The following is a 21,592-nucleotide window of genomic DNA, read 5'->3' on the forward strand; positions in this document are numbered from 1 at the left end:
GCCATCCAAGAATTTGTGCGACAGCACCGCTCCAATGCCGTAGGGTGACGCATCACATGCCAACCGAATTGGTAATGCTGGGTTGTAATGAGCCAATACCTCTTTCGATGTGATTAGTGTTTTGCTCTTCTGGAAAGCTCGTCTACATTCATCACTCCACTTCCATGGCACCCCAGTTTGCAGTAGGGTGTTGAGCGGGTGTAGTATTGTAGACAAATTTGGCAAGAACTTATGGTAGTAGTTTACCAGCCCAAGGAACGACCTCAGTTGTGACACATTTTCCGGTGCTGGAGCCTTGACTACTGCCTCAATCTTCTCTGGGGACTTATGTGACCCCTCTTTATCGATAACGTGGCCACAATACGAGATTTGTTTTCTAAAAAACTCGCATTTGGGGCGGTTAGCTCGGAGCCCATATTCCTGCAATCTAGTGAGCACCTGCTCCAGGTTGGCAAGGTGATCACTGTCATTTTCGCCCGTGGCCAGGATGTCGTCCAAATAACACTGGGTCCCTGGGATCCCTTGCAGGACTTGTTCCATTGCCCTCTGCCAAATAGCCGGAGCTGATGCTACCCCGAATGCCAGCCGGTTGTATTGGTAGAGACCTTTATGGGTGTTGATTGTGAGGTATTTTTTTGATGCTTCTTCTACATCCATTTGCAGATACGCCTGGGCCAGATCAATCTTAGTGAAGCGTTTCCCTCCAGATAGCGAGGCGAAAATATCTTCAATCCGCGGAAGTGGATATTGTACGGTGTGAAGGACCGGGTTCACTGTTACCTTAAAGTCCATACAGATGCGAACCTTCCTTGGTTCCCCAGGCGTGCTGCTCAACGACTTTTTCATCACAGGGATGATGGGTGTAGCCCACTCGCTCCAGTCTACCTTGGACAGTACACCTGAACATTCCAGACTCTCCAGCTCTGCTTCGACGGCTGGGCGGATCGCATAAGGTACCAGTCTGGCCTTAAAAAATTTTGGGCTTGCGTTTTCTTCAATTTTACTCGTTGCTGTCGTGCCTTTTAGTGTTCCGAGTCCTTGCTGGAACACTTCTTTCGCGTCAGTTAGGATCTTTGACAGTCGCCCAGGTGTGACGTCGTCATCCTTTTTGTCAGCCACAGTCAGTGCCTGTATGGAATGCCAATCCAGTTGTATTTTCCGGATCCATTCACGTCCCAGTAATGGTGGTCCTCCATCTTGCAATACATACAGGTCTAGTTTTGGTGTTTCCTTACCGTTATATATAACGGTCACCCTTATTTTTCCTTTGGGGTAGACTTTTTGCCCCGTGTACGTCTTCAAAATAATTTTTGTGTCTCTCAAGGGTATGTGTGAGAATAGCAGCTTGTAGTCCCATCGGTTTATGACTGTTAGGGCTGATCCTGTGTCCAATTCCATCTTTACCTGGACTCCTGCTATCTTGAGAGTGACCCAAATGGCTCGGTGATCCTCTGTTGTGATCACATTATGTAGTTTCAGACAACTCAGTTCCCTGCTTTCGGAGTCGTTATCACTCTTTTGTTCGTCTGAACTATTCTCCATCATCTTATGTACCTTCTGGTACTTTCCTTTGGTAGGTTTCTTATTGTTGGTTTTCTTTCCTGACCTGCAGACTCGTGCTATGTGTCCTACTTTTCTACACTGTCTGCACACTTTGTCTTTGAACCAGCAATCATTCTGGTCGTGTGTTGTTCTGCCGCAGCGCTAGCACTTCTCTGTTCCATATGACATTTCGTTTGTGCCATATTCTTGCGGTCTCTGTTGTATCTCTGCAGCGCCCCGTGCTGCTGCTTCATATGATACCGCAATGCTGAAAGCCTTTTCCAGCGTAAGGTCCTTTTCAGATAAAAGCCATTTCTGGGTTCCTTCACTTTGAAGCCCACACACAAACTTGTCCCTTAAGGCATCTGTCAGTCCCGCTCCAAACTGGCAGTGTTTCGATAGTTTGCGCAGTTCTGTTAAATAATCAACATTGCTTTCATCCTTATGCTGGTTCCGTTTGTGAAACTTGAATCTTTCTGCTATCAGCAGCGGTGTGGGGTTTAAATGTTCCTTTAGTATCGTTACTATGTCTTCAAAACTCTTTTCCATTGGCTTCGTTGGGGTGACTAGATTTTGTAATAAACCATACGTCTTTGCACCCATTAAATTTAACAATACTGACGCTTTCTTGTCATCTGACACCCCATTTGCCTTGCAGTACACCTCTATTCGTTCGACATATGTAGTCCAATCTTCGACTTCATTGTCAAATGCGGTGATACCGCCACTCTTCGGCATTTTGGGTGTGGTTTAAAATGGCGTCTCCCAATGGCTTAAAATGGCGTCTCCCGCGCTTTCTTTCCTCCCCCGCTGCTGCCGACGCTGCTCCCGGCGGTTCTCATGGCAATGGCGGTGCCCTGTAGGTTTCACGCACTTCTCCTGCGCTGCTGCCAACGCCGCTCTCGGCGGTCCTCGTGGCAATGGCGGCGCCTCGCGGGTTTCTGCGCGTCTCTCTCTCTGACGCTGCTCGGCCCCTGAACACCGGCTGCACCCTGTGCGCTCTGCCCTCTCTCTCTCTCCCCCGTCGACGCTGCTCGGCCCTTTGCTGTGCCGCTCGGTCGGGCTCTAGCCCGCCGCTGTCCGGGAAGGGTCTGCGCACTACCTGTTGCCAGCCCGTTTCGCTGGACCACCTCGACTGGAAAGCCAAGCCTGGCTCTCGACAGCCTCCCCCGCAATTCTCGAGTCGCTGCTGGATGACTGGGCGGTTGCCCGTGGTCGACGCCCGAGTCTCTGGCCTTGACCTCCAATCCACTGATCTCCAGGAACAAATCCCCGGGAGGTGATGCAGAGTTGCAGGTAGGTTCGAACCTGCCTCGTCGCCAATGTTACGTCCGTGTATAAGAAGACACAGACTGCAGAGAACGGTACAATAGGTGTTTACTCAACGTGGCTCAGACTGCAACTGATCTGTACAGATTACTACTCAGCGTTATATGCAGGTGTGGTCACTGCCGGTACTACAGTATACATGAGCTGTAAAAAGTAGTTCCCCCCTTAAAGGTACATACATTACAGCGAGGATTGGTTCCTTGGCTTATTCCAGTGAGATGGGTGAAAGTGCTGGACATGAGCACGGGTTCAGGGGCGGTCTCTTACCTGCGAGATGTAACCTGGCGGAACGTGAATGGGGGGAATGGATCCATTCGGCGACATCATGGGAACTTCTGCTGGTCCTGCCAACAAAACACACACATTACATGAGGTCGGGAAAGAAGGAGGACAACACCACTCACTGGGCAATGGCGATAAATCTGAGGAACGCCTCGGTTGGATTCAATCAGACTTAAATGCTTCAGTTCCAAATACAATTTATTTTAGCCCCTCCAGCCCCTCGCTGGGGGTCCACAGCCATTGGTCACCTTGGCCATGTTTGATTGGATTGAGAGAGAGAGAAAGAGACAGACAGACAGATAGACAGACAGACAGAGAGGGGGAGATAGGGAGAGAGAGACAGAGACAGAGAGAGAGAGACAGAGACAGAGAGAGAGAGAGACAGAGAGAGGGAGGGAGGGAGAGAGAGAGAGAGACAGAGGCAGAGAGAGATAGGGAGACAGAGAGAGGGAGAGAGACAGAGAGAAAGACAGAGAGAGAGAGACAGAGAGAGACAGAGAGAGAGAGAGAGAGGGAGAGAGAGGGAGACAGGAAGAGAGAGAGAGACACAGAGAGAGAGAGAGAGAGAGAGAGACAGAGACAGAGAGAGAGAGCGAGAGACAGACACAGAGACAGAGAGAGAGATGCTGAGAGAGACAGGGAGGGTGACAGAGATGGAGAGAGACCGAGAGAGAGAGTGGGAGAGTGAGTGGGAGACGGAGTAACTGGGCAAGAGAGAAAGCGAGAGAGGGGGAGAAGGGAGAGAGAGAGAGACAGACAGGGAGAGAGAGAGAGAGAGACAGGGCGAGAGGGAGGGAGGGTGAGAGGGAGAGAAAGAGAGAGAGAGAGAGAGAAAGAGAGAGAGAGAGAGACAGGGAGAGAGAGAGAGAGAGAGAGGCAGATAGAGAGAGGCAGAGAGAGAGAGGGAGAGAGAGAGACACAGAGAGAGAGAGAGACAGAGAGAGTGAGACAAGGAGAGACAGAGCGACAGAGAGAGAGAGGCAGAGAGACAGAGGGAGACACAGAGAGAGACAGACAGGGAGAGGGAGAGAGAGAGGGGGGAGAGAGAGGGAGAGAAAGAGAGAGAGACAGAGAGACACACACAGCCAGACAGAGAGAGCCAGAGAGAGAGAGAGACAGAGAGAGAAAGAGGGGCAGAGAGACAGAGAAAGACACAGAAAGACAGAGAGACAGCGAGAGAGAGAGACAGACAGACAGAGGGAGACAGAGAGAGGGATACAGAGAGACAGAGAGGCAGACAGAAAGAGAGAGTGAGAGACAGAGAGAGAGAGACAGAGAGAGAGAGACACACACAGAGAGAGACAGAGAGAGGGGGAGAGAGTGGGAGAGAGAGAGGGAGAGAGAGGGAGAGACAGATAGAGGGAGAGGCAGATAGAGGGAGCGACAGATAGAGGGAGATAGAGAGACACAGGCCTAGAAATTGAGTTTGCCTCCGCCAGGGCTGTAGCGCCCGAAATTTAGGGCCAGCGTTAATTGCCGCTGCGCCCGCCAAAAATTCAGCTGCGCCGCGCCCAGACGGCTGCGGGCGCTAATGGAGGGTGTCAGCGCCTCGCAATGGGCGCTGAATGCAGGATTGCGGCGCTAATCCCCCGCTGCGGCACCCGATGCGGTGCGGCAGGCTGGGGTACTGCAGGCCTCCTCCTTCTGTTAAGGAGGAGCTGCCTGCAGCCGACCGCTGGCCGGTGGAATCGCACGAAAAATGAGCCCGGCACCTCGGAGAAGTGCCGGGCTCGAGGCCCACACACATCTGTGCCGCGGGGGGGTGGTGGAGGAGTCCGGGGAGGGAGGTGCGGGCAGGCCGCCGCGCCACCTTAATGCACCGGCGCTAAGTCCAGCAAGAAACTTTTGAAAAATCGTTGGTTGCGGCTGCCACGGGCGAGGCGGCCGCAACTGAATTTCGGCGTCCGGCCGCGTTACCACGGCAACCGGGACGCTGCGCACACCGATGACGTCATCGGTGCCGGCGCAGCGCCACCGGCTAACGCCGATGGTAGGGCCCAAATCAATTTCCGAAGCGGCTATAATTCCGGCGCAAGGCCCTCTAGCGCCTCTAATTGGGCGCTAACCCCACTCAATTTCTAGGCCACAGAGTGAGACACAGAGCAAGACACAGAGCGAGACACAGAGCGAGACACAGAGCGAGAGAGACAGAGACAGAGAGAGCGTGCGAGAGAAAGAGAGATACAGAGAGACAGTAGGGATAAACAAACAGCGACAGAGAGAGAGAGAGTGGGAGAGAGAGAAGGAGAGAAAGAGAGAGGGAGAGAGAGAGGGAGAGGGGGAGAGAGAGGGAGAGGGGGAGAGAGGGAGAGAGAGAGACGGAGAGAGCGACAGAGAGACAGAGAGAGAGACAGAGAGAGAGGCAGAGAGAGAGACAGAGAGAGAGAGAGATCACCAGACTTTACCACTTCATTAAGGCCCGCAACCTGCCGTACTCCATCGAGGAGGTCAGGACCATGACCAGGAACTGCCAAACCTGTGCCGAATGCAAACCGCATTTCTTTAGGCCGGACAGAGCAAGCCTGATCAAGGCCACCCGCCCCTTCGAGCGCTTGAGCATCGATTTTAAGGGGCCCCTCCCGTCCTCTGACCGTAATGTGTACTTCCTCAACATTATTGATGAGTACTCCCGTTTCCCCTTTGCCTTCCCCTGCCCAGACATGACCAGTACCACGGTCATCAAATGCCTGAACGACCTCTTCGCCTTGTTCGGGTTCCCGAACTACATACATAGCGACCGGGGCTCATCCTTCATGAGCGAGGAACTTCGCCAGTTCCTACTAGCGAGAGGTATTGCTGCAAGCAGGACCACCAGCTACAACCCCCGAGGGAACGGCCAGGTGGAAAGAGAGAACGCGACTGTCTGGAAGGCCGTTCTCTTAGCCTTAAAGTCTAAGGGCCTCCCAACCTCTCGCTGGCAGGAAGTCCTCCCGGCAGCGCTGCATTCCATCCGGTCACTGCTTTGCACTGCCATTAACGCCACCCCTCATGAACTGAATTGATAGGTATAGGTGACCCCAGCCATCGCAAATCGGAACAACCTTGACTGTGAAATAAATAAAAGCGGTAGGGAGGTAGTGCAACTCTGCCGAGCCTTAGGCCTGTACATAGTTAACGGTAGGTTCAGAGGGGACTCCTTAGGGAGACTCACATATTCCTCAACTCTTGGGTCTAGTGTGGTGGATCATACAATCACTGACCTGGACCCCTGCGATATCAACGCATTCACTGTCAGGCAGCAATCCCCCCTCTCAGACCATAACCAAATAAATGTGTACCTTAAACTTTCTGCCCAAACTACAGACACAAAAAAGGAGCCCAGTAAGCTCCATAAAATAAACCAGACATACAGATGGGCCCCAAACAGTGGAGATAAATTCATCACAGCACTAAATCCACCTGATCTCACAAGTAAAATATCAAAATTTAAAGAAAATCTATATGAGATCACCAGAGATGGTGTAAACATGGCCATAGATGATATAAATATGATCTTCCATGAGGCAGCTGTAAAAGCCGACCTTGTGAAACAGAAGAGGAAACGTTACAAAAGACAAAATAAAAATGAGAAATGGTTTGACCACGAATGCAAAAATGCCAGAAAAGACCTGAGAAAAATATCAAACCAAAAGCATCGCCAACCAAACAATCCAGACCTACGTATTAGATACAATGAGACCCTCAAAAGATATAAACACACCATTAGGAAAAAAACACAAAATTATACCCACAAAATACTCAAAGAAATTGAAAACTCCATTAATCCAAATCAATTCTGGGATATGTGGAATAACCTGAGTACAACACAATTGCAAGCATTACCAATCCAAGATGGCGACATCTGGAGAACACATTTTGAAAACCTCTACAAAGACATCCCAATAAACAAAACAAACCCAAGTCAACATCATATCACAGAAAAACTCCACACATTAGAAGCAACAATTAAAGACAACCAAAACCCTCTAGACTCCCCAATCACATGGAAAGAACTAGCCACAAAAACAAAATCTCTCCACCTAAAGAAAGCCTGTGGTCCAGACAACATCAAAAATGAAATGCTCAAGTTCAGCAATATGGAGATGAAGGGTGCTGTACTCAAGTTATTCAACATCATATTACGTTCAGGCTGTTTTCCCGATATCTGGTGCCAAGGACTCATCTCTCCCATATATAAAAATGGAAACAAATCAGACCCAAATAACTACCGCGGCATCTGTGTCAACAGTTGTCTAGGGAAGTTATTCTGCAGTATTCTAAATAGTAGATTACTGGATTTTCTTAACAAACATAATATCCTTAGAAAAAATCAAATAGGCTTTCTTCCATAACACCGCACCACCGACCATATCTATACCCTTCACACTCTCATTGAAAAACATATACACCAAACAAAAAATGGGGAAATATTCGCTTGTTTCATTGACTTCAAGAAAGCCTTTGACTCTATCTGGCACGAAGGGCTCTATTATAAACTTCTTCAGTGTGGAATAGGGGGCAAAGTCTATGACCTTATTAAATCGATGTATCTGAAAAATAAATGCGGTGTCAAAATTGGAGACAAACGCACCGGTTTCTTCACCCAGAGAAGAGGCGTCCGGCAGGGCTGCAATTTGAGCCCGACCCTGTTCAACATATACATAAATGAATTAGCAGACATGCTGGAGAAAAGCGAGTCACCGGGTCTCTGTCTCCTGGATGGAGAAGTGAAATCCCTGTTCTATGCGGACGACCTGGTTCTGCTGTCTCCCACAGAACAGGGATTACAGCAACAACTAGGCCTACTCGACAAATACTGCCAAAATTGGGGCCTAACAGTAACTCTAAAGAAAACCAACATCATGATTTTTCAAAAAAGGCCCAGGTGTCAGGAAAACAAATACCAGTTTACTCTCAGTGATACCATCATAGGACACACTATGAGCTACACTTACCTTGGTCTAACCATTACAGCATCAGGGAGCTTCAACATAGCAGTGAATGCACTAAAAGAAAAAGCCCGAAGAGCCCTATATGCAATAAAAAGAAAATTCTACAACATCCAAATCCCAATCAAAATCTGGCTCAAAATATTTGACAGCATAATCCTGCCCATTGCGCTGTACGGTAGTGAAGTATGGGGCCCGCTCAATCACCATAGCTACACTAAATGGGAAAAACACACAATAGAAGCCCTACATGCAGAATTTTGCCGAAGCATTCTTCGCACCCTAAGGAAAACACCAACAAATGCATGCAGAGCCGAACTAGGCAGATACCCACTGATAATAAACATCCACAAATGAGCACTAAACTTCCTAAATCACCTCAAATCTAGCTCCCCAGACATCCTTCATTTTAAAGCCTTCCAGACCCAAGAGCTAAACCCAGAAAAGAGTCCCCTGAGTCAGCTGCTACTGAAACTAAGTACTCCTACTCAGCTGGACCCTGACCAGTCCCAGACCAACACTGCCGTCCAAACACCAATCCGAGTGAACCAAATCATTAAACAATGCAAAGAAACCTACCTGGAACATTGGAACAATGTAACCAAAAGCCAAAGCAGATTAGAATGTTACCGGGCCCTAAAAAGAGAATATAAACTGGCAGACTATCTCTCGACCATCAGAGACACAAAACAGAGACAGACCCTCACCAGGTACAGACTAAGCGACCACCAACTGGCAATTGAAAAAGGAAGATACAAGAAATCCTGGCAGCCTAGAGAGAATAGAATATGTGATCAATGTCTGGCCGGCGAGGTTGAGACAGAGATTCATTTCCTCCTAAAATGCGAAAAATTCAACACAACAAGAAACATATTATTTGACAAGCTCAGCCAAACAACCCCAGATTTCAAAGAATTGGATGACCTGTCAAAATTAAGATTAGTCCTGGGAGAAGGAGACAGACCATACCTTGGTGCCAAATATGTAACAACATGTCACAACCTGAGGACTGTTTAAAATTAATACTGAATGTACCCAACGATGTTCAACGACTTTAAATTAATATTGTTTAAATTAATATTGTATGTACCCAACGAAGGTCAAAATTGTTTGACACCTACAGAATGTTGGAAAACTGTACTTTTTGTTATGTAAGCTTTGGCAATATGGTTCCCTGTAAACTTTCATGCCAATAAAGCATTTGAATTGAAAATTGAATTGAATTGAGTGACAGGGAGACATAGAGAGAGACAACCACAGACAAAGAGAGACAGAGAGCCAGAGAGAGAGAGAGAGAGGGACAGAGAGAGAGAGAGACAGAGTGACAGAGACAGAGAGAGAAAGACAGAGAGAGAGAGAGAGAGAGATAGAGAGACAGAGACACACAGAGAGACGCACACACAGAGACAGAGAGAGAGAGAGAGAGGTACAGAGAGAGAGACACAGAGACAGGTAGAGACAGAGAGACAGATAGAGACAGTGAGAGAGAGAGACAGAGAGATACAGAGAGAGAGATACAGAGAGAGACAGAGAGGGCGACAGAGACAGAGAGAGAGGCAGAGGCAGAGTGACATAGAGAGAGAGAGACAGGGAGTGTGATATATTGGGACACAGCATATATATACAACCGCACAACATGGCTTCCAGCAAGAACTGTACTGCACATGGCTTTATTATTATATATACATCAGTAGTCCACCAGGTGGCTCTATAACACTTCTCCCTCCTTATTGAAGAAGTTAATCATAGCAAATATTCATTGTATATGACTTGCATGGTATACACAACTCTTGGTATACATTTCTCAAATGGAACCCACTTTATGGGGTCGATTTTCCCGAAGCTGTCGGAAATAAGGCGGGACTACAACTTTCGGGTTTTAGACCCGCCTACATCGACGTCCGGCCAATCCGTGCGATTTTCCCTTGATTGACCTTGTTGAGCCCGCCCAGCGGGCTCAGCAGGCCAATTAAGGGCCACCCGGCAACAGGTGACCTCACAGACTGTAATTTCATCTGTCAAGAGTTCTTGACAGATGAAATATCAGTGTTTCACAACTGTTTGAAGCTGCCAAACACTGACAGTCTGAGTTCTAACATGAGTCCTTCTGCACAGACTCAGTTAGCGCTCCCGACGCCTACAGGAAGAAAGGCTGTAAAGGTAAGTACAGGTAAGTAAAAGTTCTTTACACACTTTAGACACACCAAACACACTTACCTTTGCACTCATGCACCCATCACTCACCTGAACACCGACATCGCGACCCCTCCAAGTCCTTCAACCCGACGGCCCGCCTGCTCTAACCTGGCGTGGTTTGGAGCCGTCGGGAATCCCACACGACACCCCTCAAAATAGGGATTAGGCTAAAAGCTGCCTGTTAACTACCTGTTAACAGGCAGTTAATTGGCACTAATCCCTTCCCGCCTGGGGTCGGCGGGTCCCTGTGTGGGGCGGGTACCCGCCTCCTCTGAAACTTGCGTGGAGTGGGGTTTTGGGCGGGATGGTGTCGGGACCCCCGAATTCAGGATTTCCCCCCCCCCCCCCCCCCACACGCCTGAAACCCTGCCTGACGGCTCCAGGAAAATCGACCCCTATGTATCCAAATTCTACTATAGAATTCTGTAACACAAACAAAAGATATGAACTTATTTTCCATATTTGCAGATTAAACGTAACCACTGTTTTTCTGTTTTGAAGAGGATACCTTCTTTCTTGAACAGAACTTTCAGATCTTGTTGTCGGACTTTGACTCATTCTCGGCTGAGCCTGCGGAGAATTTTTCTCCAAGGGCTGACCTTGATCTACATTTGGACTCTTTACACTTTCAGACTGTTTGTCTGCCTGACTCAGGCTCTGACTTAAATCCTGACTTTGTCTTGGACTTGTTTCTGGTACGTCTGATGTAGGATTTGCGACTGGTACTCTTTGTAGCAAGACTGTCTGACTCATCAGAATAAAGTGAATCATCCCAGCTTTCAACTCCTTCCACATCTGTAGGTAAGATATGATCAATGTGAACAAACCTAACCTTTCCATGATCAAACATCTTGACCAAATATGTGCGAGGGCCACATATCTTCACTACTCTTCCTGGTAACCACTTTAACCATTTATGGTGATGGTTCTTCACTCTAACCTTCTGGTTCAACTTCACACTTCTCTCTCTAACTCTACCTTTATCGTGACTCTCTTTCTGCCTTGATTGTTTCTCTTCTACAGACTGTGCCAAGTTTGGCTTTAACAACAAGAACCTGGATCGTGGCTGTCGTTTGAGAAACAACTCTGCTGGTTTTCTACCAGTAGTGGTATGAGGAGTATTCCGATAGGTAATCAGGAAATTTGCCAGTTTGTGGTCCAACGACAACTGACGTTTCTTTGGATTTGGATCCAACATTTGCTCGATGAGGGCACGTTTGACAATTTGTACTGTGTGCTCTGCTGCACCATTTGAAGCAGGGTGGTACGGTGGAACTTCGGTATGTTTCACATTGTTTCTGCTCATGAACTGTGTGAACTCTTCTGAACAAAACTGCGGCTCATTATCAGACAATTTCTTCTGGGAGGCCCTATGAAGAAAACAATCTTCGCAAATTGTCTCGTGCTTTGCTTGTTGTTATTATCCACATCGGAAACACCTCTACCCACTTCGAGTGTCTATCTATCATTATGAACAATTGCTGTCCTTCTAGCTCAGCAAAATCTACATGTAACCTTTGCCACACTCTGGGAGGTTATTTCCATGGCTGTAATGGTACTGATGGTGGTTTCTTGCTCACCGATTGACGTGTTGTACACTGACTGACTATGTACTCTATCTCTTTATCTAAACCTGGCCACCATAAGTAACTGCGTGCAAAGCTCTTGGTCGAGCACATTCCCAGGTGCTGGTCATGAAGATCTCCTAACAATTTAGACCTCAACCTATTTGGGATAACCACTCTTGCTCCCCACATGATATAACCTTTATCCACTGATAATTCATTCCTACAAATGAAGTATGGATGGATATCTTCCTCTGATACCTGGTTTGGCCATCCATTTGCTATGTAATCATACACCTTTGACATAATTGGGTTACGTTTGGTTGCCCTACCAATCTCTTCAGCTGTGACTGGCAGCTCATTAATGTATGAGAAATAGAACACTTCTTCCTTATTGGGTGTAACTTGTGATGGGGATGGCAACCTGGACATAGCATCAGCATTACTGTGATCAGCTGATCGTCTGTACTCAATGTCATACGTATACGCTGACAAAATCAAAGCCCATCTCTGCATTCGGGCTGCAGCTAAGGTTGGAACTGGGGACTGTGGATGGAGGATTGCTATCAGGGGCTTATGGTCAGTAACTATGGTAAACTTACGGCCAAACAAGTATTTGTGAAACTTCTTGACCCCAAAAATCAATGACAAAGCTTCCCTTTCGATCTGCGCATAATTCCGTTCACTGGCACTGAGAGTGTGTGAAGCAAAAGCAGTTGGTCTCTCCTACCCACTATCTAGTACATGAGAGATCACTGCCCCAACTCCGTATGGAGAGGCGTCACACGCTAGCTTGACCTCCTTAGATACATCATAGTGAACTAACATGGTACTTTCTACTAACTGGCTTTTACACTCTTTGAATGCTGTGTCACATTCTTTTGACCACTTCCAAGGGACCTGTTTTCTCTACAGCTAATTCAGTGGATGTAACAATGTCGCCAAGTTTGGGAGGAACTTTCCGTAATAATTCAAAAGACACAAAAATGATCGAAGTTCAGAGACACTCTTGGGAGAGGATGCTTTTCTGATTGCATCCAGCTTTCCCTTGGTTGGATGTAAACCATCTTTGTCCACTCTGCGCCCTAAGTAATCCACTGAGTTTTGAAACAACTCACACTTGTGAGCTGTCACTCGTACTCGGTGCTTCTCCAGCCGTTTGAGCACTTCATTCAACACCTCATCATGGATTTGCCTGTTTGGTGCTGAAATGAGTGTGTCATCCAAAAAGCACACTACCCCTTCAATCCCTTGCAAAATTTGGTTCATCACCCCCTGGACTATGTTGGGGGCAGAAGACACTCCAAATGGTAGCCTACTGAACTGATACAGGCCTAGGTGAGCATTCATAGTCAAGCATGACTTGGACTCTTCATCTAACTCAAGTTGAAGGTAGGCGTTTGTCAGATCTAACTTCGAAAAGATCTGGACACCTGTCAGCGTTGTGAACAAATCTTCCCCATTTGGCACCGTATTGGGTAATTACACTCTAGAACCTGGTTTACGGTTGCCTTATAATCACCACACAACCTTACCTTACCATCTGACTTAGGTACAACAACAATGGGTGTAGCCCAATTACTCAGATCTACCTTAGCGATATTAAATGGCCCAGAATTTCGGGTCTCCACGGGTGAGTACGCATGGGGTACTCACCCGTAGGCCCAATGGAAGTGCCGGTTTCCTGCATGCACTGCGCATGCGCGGGAAACCGGCACTTCCGTTCCCCTGAAAGCAGGGGTTCAGAAGTCGAACGCGTGCGCAGGAGAGGCTGCGCGTGCGCATCGAACTTCGTTTTTTTTTTTTTTACAGGTTTTCCCGGGAGGGTAAGTCTCCAGGAGTTAGACATGTAAAAAGCAGGCGTAAGGCCTGTTTTTTACAAGGTAAGTGGTGAATTAATTAAAATTAAAACATCTTTTCCACAGTTTTATTATTTTTAATAAATACTTTTAAGCAAGGTAAGTTTATTTTTAGCCCCGTTACCGTTAGAAAATAAAATTATTTTTTTCAAAAATTTAAATTATTGTTTAAAATAGTTATTTCATGTAATTTATAGTTTATTTAAAAAATGTGATGATTTTTTTAAATTTATTTGAAGATTTAGTGTTGTTTTGGGGCCGTAGTATTTATAAGTCTTTACAGCACCGATTGGCTCCCCATGGCCCACGTGATCCCAGGGGACGCATCGAACTAACTGCGCCCCTGGGATACACAAGCACTGCGCGCCAGCAGCTGGAGCAGGCCCAGGATCGGAATTCCACAGGGGCCCACAGCTCAATGGCTGGCGCGCAAGGTAAGTGCAGGTCGGGGGCTTACACCCGCGGGAAACCCCCGACCCGAATTTCTGGGCCATAATGTTCTCAGTTTCTAGTCTTTTGAGTTCTTGCTCAACTTTCTCCTCAAGTGCGTATGGTATGGGACGTGGTTTGCAGTAAACTGGTCTTGGGTCCTTCTGCACTCTGACACTCGCCTTGAAGTCTTGGATCGGACTGCCCATTTCGCTGAACACCTTCGGATACTGCTTGATGACATCATCTTTCGACGCAAATTATGCTTCCACACAAAAAATCTCATTCCAATCCCGCTTCAGTGATCCCAACCAATTTCTACCTATCAAGGCAGGCTTGTCTCCTGCCACTACTATGAGAGGCAAGCTCGGACACTGATCCTTGTCTTTCACTGGTATGGTGACACTTTCTACTCCAGGGATTTGCTCTCCGGAGTAGCCTCGCAGCTCTACCTTCGATTTCTCTAGTCGATAATCACCCAACTTGTCGCGATGTAGTGGTTCCGGTCCTACGCTCATGGATGCACCAGTGTTGATTTCCATGGGTATCCTGGTTCCTGCGACATCTACTTGGATGACGATACCTCGCGAATCGCTGTTAGATACCTTTGTGCTCCTGACGCCGTGAATCTCCAGAAACTCCTCGTCCTGCTGCTTCTCTTCAACGGTACGTAGTGTCTGGCGATTTCTACTTCAAGCATTGTCAGTTGGTTTACTCTTCTGTCGGCACGACTTCGCAAGATGCCCAGTTTTCTTGCAACAGAAACACTCTGCCTTCACATATGGACAGCTTTGAGCGATGTGTTGTCCCAGGCACCGACAGCACGACTTCAATGCACTGTTACCTTGGCCAGTTGCTGAGGCCTTGGGGCCCAACTGCCTTTTACTTTTAGCCTGCAGCCGATTCACCGCGGTTGTCTGACGACTGGAAATGGCGCAGAACTCTCGGGACTATCGGTCGGCCATATCCATCGACATAGCTGTCTGACAAGCTAAGTCAAACGTCAAGTTAGGGGTTGTCAGCAATTTACTTCTGATACGTTCATTTTTCAACCCACAAACAAAGCGGTCACGCAAAGCTCGGTCCTGAAAGTTTCCGAAATGACAGTGAATGAGCTACAATATACTCACTGATACCCTCGTCATTTAATTGATCAGGTGTTCCAAATCAATAACTTTCAGCAATTTCCATGTAGTGCTGTTCTAACTTGGTTAGGATCTCCTTCAGCAGTGGGTCCTTCAGCTTGGCGGGAACAAGCACATTTTTTGGGGTTTCATAGACCTCGGGGCCTGCTTCAGTCAAAAAAACACCCGTTTCATTTCTAAGACTGCCCGGTTATGATTTACATCATCGGGGACTTTGACGGTACTATTCGCAGTGAAAAACATTTCTAGCCGCTCCACATACTCTCCGAAAGTCTCTCGGTCACGATGGAACTCACCCACGCGCCCTATTGTTCCCATAGGTGTGGCCATCTGGAACGTCGACAGTTCAGCCACGTGTGCTCAAAATTTACCTTGGATTTTTAAGATTTTCTGTAAAACGAAGAACCTCTAACAGTCCCTCCATCGGTTGGCAGGATTATCCTCCAACAAAAATTTCAGCGAGGGAATCCGTAATCACATCCTCATCGCCAATTCTGTGATACCTTGAGACACAGTATATATATACACAATAGCACAACATGGCTTCCGATAAGAACTGTACTGCACATGGCTTTATTATTATATACATCAGTAATCCACCAGGTGGCTCTATTACAGAGAGAGAGAGAGAGAGAGAGAGAGAGAGAGACACACACACAGAGACAGGGAGTGTTGGGCTCAGCTGTTCAGCGAGGCTTCAGGTTGATCCTAGGTCACAGCCGGTCTCAGTAAGGGCAACGCAGTAATTCACAGAATCACATTGCACAGGAGGCCGCCATTCGGCCCATCGCGCCTGTGCCGGCTCTTTGGTAGAGCTCTCCAATTAGTCCCACTCCCCTCTGCTCTTTCCCCACAGCCCTGCAAATTTTTCCTTTTCAAGTATTTATCCAATTTCCTTTTGAAAGTTACTATTGAATCTGCTTCCACCGCCCTTTCAGGCAGAGCATTCCAGATCACAACAACTCGCTGCATCAAAAAACATTCTCCTGTCGCCTCTGGTTCTTTTGCCAATTACCTTAAATCTGTGTCCTCTGGTTACCGACCCTTCTGTCACTGGGAACAGTTTCTCCTTATTTAATCAATTAAAACCCTTCATGATTTTGAACCCCTCTGTTAAATTTCCCTTTAACCTTCTCTGCTCTAAAGAGAACAAATGTAAGAAGTCACACAACACCAGGTTATAGTCCAACAGTTTTATTTGAAATCACAAGCTTTTGGAGCGCTGCTCCTTCGTCAGGTGAAGTGGAGAGATGCATAAAGACACAGCTTATATAGTCAGAGAATAATGCCAGATGATTACAGGTAATCTTTCTAACTGCCATTTATCACACCTCGGCAGAGAGATAATCACAGCAATCAAAGGTGTGAATGGTGTCCAAACAGGTCAGTCAGGGAAACATTACATCAAAGAACAATGAGGTGGGGTCACAAGGGGTCAAATGTTGCAGATGCTGGGGTCTGTATGAAAAACAAAAAACAGACAAAAAAACATTTTTTTTGCTGGAAATCACAGCAGGTCCGGCCGCATCTGTGTAGAGAGAACAAGCCAACGACGACTCGAGTCTGGATGGCCCTATGTCAGGTGGGGTTACATGTAGCGTGACATGAACCCAAGATCCCGGTTGAGGCCGTCCTCATGAGTGCAGAACTTGGCTATCAGTTTCTGCTCTACGATTTTGCGTTGTCGTGTGTCTCAAAGGCCGCCTTGGAGAATGCTTACCCGAAGATCAGAGGCTGAATGTCCTTGACTGCTGAAGTGTTCCCCGACTGGGAGGGAACACTCCTGCCTGGCAATTGTTGCACGGTGTCCGTTCATCCGTTGTCGCAGTGTCTGCATGGTCTCGCCGATATACCATGCTCCGGGGCATCCTTTCCTGCAACGTATGAGGTAGACAACGTTGGCCGAGTCACATGAGTATGTACCATGTACCTGGTGGGTGGTGTCCTCACGTGTGATGATGGTATCTGTGTTGATGATCTGGCATGTCTTGCAGAGGTTGCCGTGGCAGGGTTGTGTGGTGTCGTGGTCGCTGTTCTCTTGAAAGCTGGGTAATTTGCTGCAAACGATGGTCTGTTTGAGGTTAGGCGGCTGTTTGAAGGTGAGTAGTGGAGGCGTGGGGATGGCCTTAGCGAGGTGTTCATCGTCATCGATGACATGTTGAAGGCTGCGAAGAACATGGCATAGTTTCTCCGCTCCGGGGAAGTACTGGATGACGAAGGGTACTCTGTTGGTTGTGTCCCGTGTTTGTCTTCTGAGGAGGTCTATGCGATTTTTTGCTGGCCCGTCGGAACTGTCGATTGATGAGTCGAGCGTCATATCCCGTTCTTACAAGGGCGTCTTTCAGCGTCTGTAGGTGTCCATCGCGTTCCTCCTCGTCTGAGCAGATCTTGTGTATTCGCAGGGCTTGTCCATAGGGGCTGGCTTCTTTAACGTGGTTAGGGTGGAAGCTGGAGAAGTGGAGCATCCTGAGGTTGTCAGTGAAGTGCTGAGGTGTCCGTCTTTGATGGAGATTCGTGTGGCCAAGAATGAAGCCGAGTCTGAGGAGTAGTCCATGGTGAGTTTGATGGTGGGATGGATCTTGTTGATGTTATTGTGTAGTCTTTTCAGTGATTCTTCACCGTGGGTCCATAGGAAGAAAATGTCATCGATGTATCTGGTGTGTAGCGTTGGTTGGAGGTCCTGTGCAGCGAAGAAGTCTTGCTCGAACTTGTGCATGAAGATGTTGGCGTATTGGGGTGCGAATTTGGTCCCCATGGCTGTTCTGTGTGTTTGGGTAAAGAACTGGTTGTCGAAGGTGAAGACATTGTGGTCAAGGATGAAGCAGATGAGTTGTAGGATGGCGTCTGGAGATTGGCTGTTGTTGGTGTTGAGTACAGAGGCTGTCGCAGCGATGCCGTCATCGTGGGGGATACTGGTGTAGACTGCCGAGACGTCCATCGTGGCGAGGAGTGTTCCTGGTTCAACTGGTCCGTGGGTGCTGAGTTTCTGTAAGAAGTCTGTAGTGTCGCGACAGAAGCTGGGGGTTCCCTGTACGATGGGTTTCAGGATGCCCTCGACATATCCAGAGAGGTTCTCACACAGGGTTCCGTTGCCTGATACGATAGGACGTCCGAGTGTGTTGGCTTTGTGTATCTTTGGGAGGCATTAGAAGTCTCCCATGCGGGGAGTACGTGGGATGAGAGCGCATAGGATTCTTTGAAGGTCTGGATCAAAGGTCTTGATCAGTCTGTTGAGTTGGCGGGTGTGTTCTTTGGTCGGATCTGCGGGTAACTGTCTGTAGTGTTCCTGGTTGTCCAGTTGTCGGTATGCTTCTTTGCAATAGTCCGTTCTGTTCTGTATGACGATGGCTCCTCCTTTGTCTGCTGGTTTGATGACGATGTTGCGGTTGGTCTTGAGAGCGTGGGAAGTCCATCGTCAACTTGTCTGACCACACCCTTCAACCAGACGAAATTGAAGTTCTCAGCCGAGGGCTCAATTTCTGCCCCACCACCAAAATGGACCCCATCGGTCTCGCGGCAGACACAGAGGAATTGATCAGGAGAATGAGGCTCCGGGAATTCTTCTACAAATCCCAAGATGTCAGCAGCAAACCCAATGAAACAACCAATGATCTGGACCAGCAGACAGAGGGATCCGCAGTGCAGTAACCGAAGGAAAAAGAGTCAAATTGGACCCCTCCGGAGGGTCACTGCCCTAAGCTTGACATGTATGCTCAAGCTGTCAGGAGATGCATCAACGCCAGATTCATCAGCCGCACTCACAAGACAGTCCAGAATGTCACCCGAGCACAACGCAACACCATCCACGCTCTCGTCGTCCAGTACTTCCCCGGAGCGGAGAAACTACGCCATGTTCTTCGCAGCCTTCAACATGTCATTGATGATGATGAACACCTCGCTAAGGCCATCCCCATGCCTCCACTACTCGCCTTCAAACAGCCACCTAACCTCAAACAGACCATCGTTCGCAGCAAATTACCCAGCTTTCAGGAGAGCAGCGACCACGACACCACACAACCCTGCCACGGCAACCTCTGCAAGACATGCCAGATCATCAACACAGATACCATCATCACACGTGAGGACACCACCCACCAGGTACATGGTACATACACATGTGACTCGGCCAACGTTGTCTACCTCATACGTTGCAGGAAAGGATGCCCCGGAGCATGGTACATCGGCGAGACCATGCAGACACTGCGACAACGGATGAACGGACACCGCGCAACAATCGCCAGGCAGGAGTGTTCCCTCCCAGTCGGGGAACACTTCAGCAGTCAAGGACATTCAGCCTCCGATCTTCGGGTAAGCATTCTCCAAGGCGGCCTTCGAGACACACGACAATGCAAAATCGTAGAGCAGAAACTGATAGCCAAGTTCCGCACTCATGAGGATGGCCTCAACTGGGATCTTGGGTTCATGTCACGCTACATGTAACCCCACCTGACGTAGGGTCATCCAGACTCGAGTCGTCGTTGGCTTGTTCTCTCTACACAGATGCGGCCGGACCTGCTGTGATTTCCAGCAAAAAAAATGTTTTTTTGTCTGTTTTTTGTTTTTCATACAGACCCCAGCATCTGCAACATTTGACCCCTTGTGACCCCACCTCATTGTTCTTTGATGTAATGTTTTCCTGACTAACCTGTTTGGACACCATTCACACCTTTGATTGCTGTGATTATCTCTCTGCCGTGGTGTGATAAATGGCAGTTAGAAAGATTACCTGTAATCATCTGGCATTATTCTCTGACTATATAAGCTGTGTCTTTATGCATCTCTCCACTTCACCTGACGAAGGAGCAGCGCTCCGAAAGCTTGTGATTTCAAATAAAACTGTTGGACTATAACCTGGTGTTGTGTGACTTCTTACATTTGTCCACCCCAGTCCAACACCGGCATCTCCACACTAAAGAGAACAATCCCAGCCTCTCCAGTCTCTGCACATAACTGAAATCCCTCATCCCCGGTACCATTCTAGTAAATCTCCTCTGCATCCTCTCCAAGGCCTTGACATCCTTCTTAAAGTGCGGTGCCCAGAATTGGCCACAATACTCCAGCTGGGGCCTAACCAGTGATTTATAAAGGTTTAGCATAACTTCCTTGCTCTTGTAGTCCATGGCCCAAAAATTGCTGTCAAACTAACAGTGAGGATAATGGCGTTCACCGTTAGAAGAACTTAAGAATTAGGAGCAGGAGTCGACCATACGGCCCCTTGAGCCTGCTCTGCCATTCAATAAGATCATGGCTGGCCTTCTAGCTCAACTCCACTTTCCTGCACTATCCCCATATCCCTTGATTCCCTTAATATCCAAAAATCTATCGATCTCAGCCTTGAATATACCCAATGACTGAGCATCCACAGCCCCCTGGGGTAGAGAATTCTAAAGATTCACCACCCTCTGGGTGAAGAAATTTCTCCTCATCTCAGTCCTAAATGGCCGACCCCTTATTCTGACCCCTTATTCTAGACTCCCCAGCCAGGGGAAACATCCTCCCTGCATCTACCCTGTCAAGCCCTGTAAGAATTTAGTATGTTTCAATGAGATCACCTCTCATTCTTCTAAACTCTAGAGAATATAAGCCTAGTCTACTCAATCTCTTCTCACAGGACAATCCCCCCATCCCAGGAATCAGTCTGGTGAACCTTCGTCGCACTCCCTCTATTTATTTAGTTAGTTAGTTATTTATGTGCAAATGCCACAGCAACGTCAGGCGAGTGGCAGATACACGGTCAAATGCAGAAATCCAAAAGGCAGTGTCCGAGAAACTGTTCCCAATGGCTGAAGGGTCGATAACCAGAGGGCACAGATTTAAAGTGATTGGCAAAAGAACCAGAGGCGACATGAGGAAAAACTTTTTTACACAGCGAGCGGTTAGGATTTGGAACGCACTGTCTGACGGGGCTGTGCTGTGTTGCTCTATGATTCTGTGAACTGCACCGCTCCACCTTTAGCTTGACGTCTGGCTCCCCCGTCAACTGCATCGAGTGGCGTGAAGTTGCTGTATTTGCGCGGTGGATATGTACTAAACTCGCCACAGAAAGTTAAGTCAAGTCAGTTCGAGTCTAAGCACCCTTTTAACAACGTGATAATTGTTAATTACTGCCGCTCAGCCCCTCTGACACTGAAAATTAACTGTTACAAGTGTGGAGTCTCATTCCGTCAGCTTTTAATTGTTGTTGGAGATTCTTTTTTTAAGTCAATGAACATTTTTTTTTTACTTTTCCTTTCTATGTCTATAGTTTTTTTCTCTCTCTCTTAATCCAATCGCTCTTTCCCTCTCTTGATTTCTCGGTCTGTACCCGGTTTGACAGT

The 21,592-nt window shown here is 47.8% G+C and overlaps 1 protein-coding gene across 1 annotated transcript in view; it reads right to left on the bottom strand.

The window, feature by feature from the left end:
• The window catches only part of fndc3ba (fibronectin type III domain containing 3Ba), a 480,942-nt gene that overhangs the window by 205,196 nt on the left and 254,154 nt on the right, over nt 1–21,592 (bottom strand). Inside the window, exon 4 of the mRNA XM_085989714.1 lies at nt 3,139–3,215. Within this exon, the coding sequence (XP_085845840.1) occupies nt 3,139–3,215 (77 nt within the window). The remainder of the gene's footprint in view (nt 1–3,138; nt 3,216–21,592) is intronic.

Source organism: Somniosus microcephalus, chromosome 6 (assembly GCF_052327205.1).
Source record: "Somniosus microcephalus isolate GS21.2 chromosome 6, FLI_Smic_1.0, whole genome shotgun sequence".
NCBI lineage: Eukaryota > Metazoa > Chordata > Chondrichthyes > Squaliformes > Somniosidae > Somniosus > Somniosus microcephalus.